Consider the following 7402-nt stretch of genomic DNA (forward strand, 5'->3'; position numbering starts at 1 on the left):
TATAAAATAGAATTTTCGCGCTCTTTGCACCAACATCGCTTGTAAAATATTTTAAAAAGTACTGATGTACATAAAAAGTAATGGTGTGTAGAGGTCGCCGAATTAGAAAATTAGTAATAGATTAGAATTTTTTTAAAGAGCGTCCGTTTCGTCGTGTAATATTTTCAGGTGATAATAGCGCTAAGTCAATAATCGCACATTATCTTCCAATTAACTCCATAAACAATTACTAAAATTTACATATGCTCGGTCGCATATAGATCTACATATCCCTGTTGAAATTCAGGAAAATGTTCACAGTAATTAAATAAATATTAGAAAGTTATTCTCTGTCCTCTTTTTTAAATGTTTGTCTTTTAATTAAGAATAACAGATTAGCATATCTTTTTCTATACGTCACTGTTTAAACATAGAAATTTTTAACAATTTAATGAATTGAATGTTAATCATGCGATAAGAATATGGACCTAAGTGTATGTATATACCTGTCAAAGCTTGTATAATAATTGTTTTTTATTTATTAGTAATAAGGTATAGACATTAAAGTAAGATATCAGATGTATAATTATACGTTGTAAGATTTTTTTTATTATCGTTAACGAAATTCAAGGCTGAGTATAATACGAATAAGTAAATCAGTTCAATAAGAAAACTTCCCTTTTTTTAATACAAAAATATTTATTGTACACGTATCTTTAGTTATATTTAAATACGAGTTTTGACTGACAAATAATTTTTCCATTCTGAGTTGTAGTCTTCTTCTTGCCTTAATAAGATTAACGCGCTTTGAAATGCAAGTATATATACATCAGGTACAGAACTGCTCCTCATGTGATTCAGCCATTTCATAATCTAAAAAAATTATCAACACAGTTTAATGTATAATAGACATATTACTCGTTTTGCGACGAAAAATGCCACTGCAATTGTAATACATGAATGTAATGTTTTTTCTAATTGTTAAAAATCAAGAGATTATAAATCTTTATATTATCTATAGAGAGCTAACAAAATACAAGTTTACATACCTGACGTGTTATGGATTTCCAAATTTGTCGATCAATAAGCATAGAGATCGCCTGTGGAAACAGTCTTATTCTAATGTCTTGCGAAGTAACTAGCAATTCTTTTTGCGGCAGGAGACATTCTATGCCGGACAAACAGATAACCAAGACGAATAAAATATCACAGTAAAAAGTTATATTGTTTTTCTTATGTTCTGTCTCTACCATAAGCGCATCAATGTGTCTCATAAAATCTAAAATCCAGTCTTTTTGTATTTCCAGATCACAGGATTTTTCCGATCTCAATTCAGCCTGCACTTTTTGTATACTTTCTAACAAATATTTTTGCATTCTATAAAGACAGGAAAATTTATTAGGCAACTTTGCCAAGCACGAGATCTATATTGTAATCATTGTATACTTACTCAAGATTAAATTCGGTCGCGTTGATAAGATCATTCAGCCAAGTAAATGGCGTGCCAGTATCTCCTCTGAAGGCTGATTGGACTCTAACAGCGATAGCGGTTTTCAGTTTTTCTGGTGTTACTACCCACCAGGTGTAAGGCGATGTCATTCTTTCGACATCCTTGGTCAACAATTCCATCACAGCCGCAAAATATTTTTCGAAATGTTTAGACGTTAAGTCGACTTTTTGCGATATTTCTTCCAACATGGTGGTTAGCAGCGTACGATTTCCCATTTGTATCGAATTGTTTTTTAAAGCGGTGACATAAGAAGACATAATATGATCGAATACATAAACAGACTTTTCGTTATTCAATAAAATTTGATCAATGGCATAATGAAGAGAAGTTTCGATGAATTTTTTTAAGTTATTTGGCTGAATAGCCTGGCAGAGTTCTTGCAGATTTGAGTAAAGCACCAAGTGTTTCTCATCCAGCAGCAATCGACCGGCTTCTGATATGGACGTATACATAGACAAGAAACTTTCTGTTATTAATTTCGCCGACAGTGAGATTTGACAATGATGACTCGCAATGGATAGACTATATTCCTGAGCTTCCTTCGATATATGCATAGTTTTCTCCAAGAAATCCCATTTTATATTCGGTAATGGTTTTTTGTGCTTATGAGCAAATATACGCAAACACTCCACTAAGACTGTCTGATTATTCGGATCCAGTTTGTCACTTCGTCTCAAGTGCTCACCGATCGCTCTTATCACACTTCTCTCTGGCAGGTACTTATAATTTTGTGGTTCTCCTTGCGGCCAAGTATATATTTGTGATCTGAAGCCGTTCAATTCGTCCTTAATATAAGAAATCAAAAGATCTCCAGCCGCTGATAAGACACTCCTATTCACATTCTTCAGCATCTGGATCCAACAAGTGCCAGGTATGTACTGCAGCACCTCGGGCTTGTTACCTTCACTACTCGCCTTTTCAGATGCTTGTTTTATCATGACATCCGATTGGAAGTCTAGAGGTAGAGCAGTCAAAGGAATTCGGTCGACCTGATAAGTTTTCAGTGCCTTAAACGCCGCTTTCGCAACTCTGATATCGTCGCAAATCGTGTAGTTCCACAAAATCGTAACAACATCAGTGATAAATCTGTTGTAGTCGTCGCTCGCACGAAACGAGTATGAGGGAATGTTACCGAACAACTCGCATAGACTCTCCAGGACCACCGTGCGCTTTTCCTTGCGCATCTTTGGTGCTAATACTTGCCATGTAGAATAAACGCCTGTCAAGTAAAATCATCATCTGTGTTAATCATGAAAAATGAGAATTGTTACAGAGAACACTATTAAGTGAAAATCGAATGAGAAATATTCACAAATTAGAAAGGCCATATTGTCAAAGTGAGTCTAACTGTCTAACATTTATATATATAAATTATATAATATTTAAAATATAAAATTCACACAAAAAATATTATTAGGCACCAAGACCCGCTTTGATCGAATATGGCCTTTTTCACTTATTTGTGTTTATAGAGAATTATGCAAAACAAGGATAGCAAATAAAACATTGATACATCAACTTGTTAAAAAGAATTCAGTGTCTCACAAGATACAAAATATAAGATATAATACCTATCACCGTGGACTTGCACAGGACCGAGATGCTGTCAAGCGCGAGTGCACTGGCCGCACCTCCATTCAGATCAACGCATCGATTCAGGATTTGTGACAACAGCGGCACAAGTTCCTCACCGTGTTCGGGCCAACCCTCGCAAATACACTTTATCGCCTGAGCGCACGTCACATCCGAATGCCAGTTACGATCTTTCTCCATAGTATCCATTAGAGCAGTGGATATGAAGCGATAGCAACGTGGCTCCTTTTCCAACGCTTTTATGTAAAGCTGGATTGCGAAATATTTCAGTGGTTTGCCGCTATTCAGCAATGTGTCTAATGTGTGGATAACGATCGGCAGGTTTTCCTTAGTCATAGCAAACTCGGGAACAGTCAGTAACAGATATTTCAATGTGGAGCTATCATGAGCCTTAGTCAATTTGTGTAGCAACAGCGATAATACGTGGGACGCGAAGGAATTGATCTCTCTCGCTATTTGCACGAGAATATGACAGACTTTTTGGACAACAAGAGGTTCATCGCTGTGCAAAAAGATTCCACATAATACCAGTTTGCACATGTATCTCAGATCGATCGGTGCGAGCGACAAGTTCTCCAACCATGATAGAGTATTATTTTTCAGAGAATATAGACTGCGAATGAGTTCCATATAAAATTCAATGTATCTATTGCTATAGCTAAATATGAGCAGCATCTTGTTTGATATAATACCGTTACTATTATCCATTTCCTTTTGTGACATTGTCTTGATTAACAATTCTTTTGCTGTTACTAACGCATCAGCACATAATAACGACGGATAGGCCAACCATTTTAATAAGGATGCAGCTAACGTATTTAATATCGTAACGTGACATGGCATTTTATTCACAATAACTGCACCTATCAAATTGATTAAAATTAAATCTTACAATTTCTTTAAGTAATGTTGCTGCTTTTAAAAAAATATGATTTTATAAAATAAATGTTTTATATAAATATAAAAGTGAAATGGACTATATATATAGATTTACTTCATAAATATACTTACATATTTGGAGGACGTTAAATAAATAAGCTGCAGGACATATCAAAATGATTTCTGCCATTAAAACTAGCGTAATATTTCCTATATAGTTGTAACAACATTCAAAGAGATCCAATATCATGCAAAAATTTTGTGTTGGTTCATGACCGTATTCCAAAAGCTGTATCGTCAAAGAAGCGATTAAAGGTATTAATGCCGTACAAAATTCTGTGTCTCTTTTTAGCAACATCATATCCGCAAGCTCAAGAACTCGGCAATTCGCATCGATGCAAGTGTCCGCTCGATTTGTGCATAACCAGAGTAAGATCTCTGTTCGTAAATCTGTAGTGTTACTTGATTTCATTAAAAGTTGCCATGTCTCCCGTTTACAGCTTTCACACATATCCATGGTAGGATTACATAATATGTGCACGAATACAGGTCGCAATAACTGTACACTTTGCCCCATAACACTGAAATTTGGATAAACCAAAATTTAATAGCGTTTTCAATGTGCTTCCATCTCAATTATACAAGCTGGAAAAATTATTTTGGACTAAAAAGATTTCAATTTATATATATATATTTGTCGTGATGATACATGATGAACTTCATTTGATTCAGCACAGCTCTCCAGCTGAACTTTTCCTTAATCAAGATCGCAATAAATGGATGCTGAGTAGGGACGTCGAGAGTATATTCATTGCATCTATTATGTGATTTCCAATCTAATATCAACAGTCGACTTATTGCTACAGTAATCATCTGATAATTCCTAAAATTTGTGATAATAATACATGAATTGAAACAAATAAATATCATGTCTAAAGAAAAATAAATAACATTAAACATTAACCCTTCGTTTAATATGTATATACATACTTTGAAGAAGATAAGCATGCCATGAATGTTGCTAATGCAGACTTGACGTCCCACAATCCAGTCTCACCAAGCACAAACAACGCTTGGCACGCAGATGTACTAACTATAGAATCATCACTGTTGCATTTAGTTGAAAGTAATTTAAATTCTGATATCTACAAAAAAAAGAAAGAATTCTTTCTGATTGCCTCAATCAGTTTGGATATTGCCTGTAGAAAAGACAATTGAGTATTCATATAGTTACAATATAAATGCAAATGTGTGATTATAGTTATCTTTGCCATTCTTACATGTGATATCAAAGTAGGATTTTGTGATCTCAATTTGTAATCGATTTCGTTCATGTTTTATGCTTATATAGGACTATTTTTTAGAAATTATGTTTCTTTCTGAAAATTATAAAATTTTTTGTAAAAAGAGAACGTTTATATTTATATAAATATATAAATGATTCTCTCAAGATGAATAAAATATATATTTGATATCCTTGCATTTGCCTCCTCCAATTTTGGAAAATAATTAAATACTTATAACCTAATTTTCTGGATTATATATGATACACTTATACATTCTCGAGACGCGAATGAAACACAACATCCAATTATAAGATTAATTTCCTAGATTTAGTATTTATTATCGTGCAAGTTATAAATTATAGTTAAACTTGGATTTTCATATATAATGACCTTTGTTTTCCAGATTTAAAAAAAAAACGAGGTTAAAAAGTAATACAGTGCACTTTATCATTAGATAAAGAAGAAACGCAAAGATGATAAAATATTAACGGATGAAATATGAATATCTCACATATTTTGTACATACAAAGTAACAATGCTTTCCAAGAATGAAAGCATGGAACTATATAACCTAACTTTTATTACCCGACTGATCATCCGACAGGTTTAATGAAATTACAAAATCCTAAAATTCTAAATTACCTAATTTAATTTTGCATTGAGGATTCATTTATATGTATGATTAATTTTGCGAATTTTTATATTAAAAAATGTTTTGTGACTGTTATAAGAAAATAAATAACAATGTCGATAATTATCTATAACACATATTGATAATTTTTTGAAACGCAGATTTCAATTCTCGAAAATATCTAAGTTATGAAGAAAATTAATTCGAATAAAAAAAGATATTTAATTATATTTTCTTTATATAACAGATATTTTTTAATTTTTAAACATTTCACAAAATATCATCAATCAGTAAGTTGCCGGCTTACTATCGATAATTACAGATATTTATTAACGTTATAATAAAAATTTAAATTAAAAGTCAACCAAGTCTTACATTTAGAGAAATATAATCAGCAATACAAGAAATAGACAAATGAATAAAAAAATTAAAATGTCTAATTCTTTTTAATTCTCTTCTCTATTCTTAATTGATTTAGTACTTCTCTTTTCTCTCTTATATGTATTATATTCCCAATGCTTTTTAAAAAGTGTAAGAATTTTATCATACTGTATAGATCATTAATTTACTTTAATTATTTTAATTATAAATTTTTTAATTCTCTGCTGGATATTACAAGTAATGAAATCAGATAACTACAGAATTAGCTGATGTTTTCATGATATGATGTCTGTATGGAAACTATTGATACTGTATGTATAAGACACTATAAGATATATAGGATGCTTTTTCTTTTATCTATTAATTTAATATTTTCATATACGCACATATATATATGTATGTGTATATATATATACACACACATACATACATATATATATATATCATGAATTTCAATCATCAATGCAATCCTTTGAATCTAATGATAAAGTGAACCACATGATTTCTTAATTTCGTCTCTCACAATCTGAAAAATAAAGATAGTGAAACAAAAAATAAAGGCAGAGATGTTTGAGATTTTTGAATATATTTATTTGTATGGACAAGTTGGAGCATAGTGCACAATATATTTAATATATAGTAGTCTGAGGAAGGGGGATCAGAGTACATTCTGGAGTTTGAACACAATATCTTACAATTTAACGACAAGATGCCTGCATGTTTTTTTTTCTTCTTCTGCACCTGTTTCTCTGTACGTTATGTTTACTCGTATATTCATATACTCGAGATGTATAATATATAAAGCGTAACGACTCACTATTTTTATCATTCTAAAAAAAGGAGACGAGAATAAGGGTCCTTGTTTATTATGTTATATGTCTCAGTTCTCTTAGCATCGTTTACCATTCGCTTCTATCCACTCTCATACCTCTATTATACGTACATACATGCATACGCGCATCTATATATAATTCATCCCTTTTGTTTCACACGATTTTTCTCTTCCTTTTCGTCTTTTACTTTCTTCCTCTTGTTCACTCTTTCTTCTTTCTCGCCTGATACTCTCACGATTGATTATGCAACGTCCTGGCAAATATACGTAGTACTCGCTATAGTGTCGTATTCTCGGACACGGAGGTTGTC

At 32.2% G+C, this 7402-nt stretch overlaps 1 protein-coding gene across 1 annotated transcript; it reads right to left on the reverse strand.

Annotated features, from left to right (window-relative positions):
- Positions 1–454: 454 nt before the first annotated feature.
- Positions 455–4594, reverse strand: LOC108757765 (focadhesin). The gene is made up of 5 exons (XM_018502322.1): positions 4094–4594; positions 3061–3945; positions 1430–2708; positions 1029–1356; positions 455–852 (listed from the first exon to the last, which is right to left on the reverse strand). Exons 1-5 carry the CDS (start codon positions 4536–4538, stop codon positions 706–708), a joined length of 3084 nt encoding a protein of 1027 aa, XP_018357824.1. The 5' UTR covers positions 4539–4594; the 3' UTR covers positions 455–705.
- Between the last annotated feature and the right edge of the window lie 2808 nt (positions 4595–7402).

Source organism: Trachymyrmex cornetzi, unplaced genomic scaffold (assembly GCF_001594075.2).
Source record: "Trachymyrmex cornetzi isolate Tcor2-1 unplaced genomic scaffold, Tcor1.1 scaffold147, whole genome shotgun sequence".
NCBI lineage: Eukaryota > Metazoa > Arthropoda > Insecta > Hymenoptera > Formicidae > Trachymyrmex > Trachymyrmex cornetzi.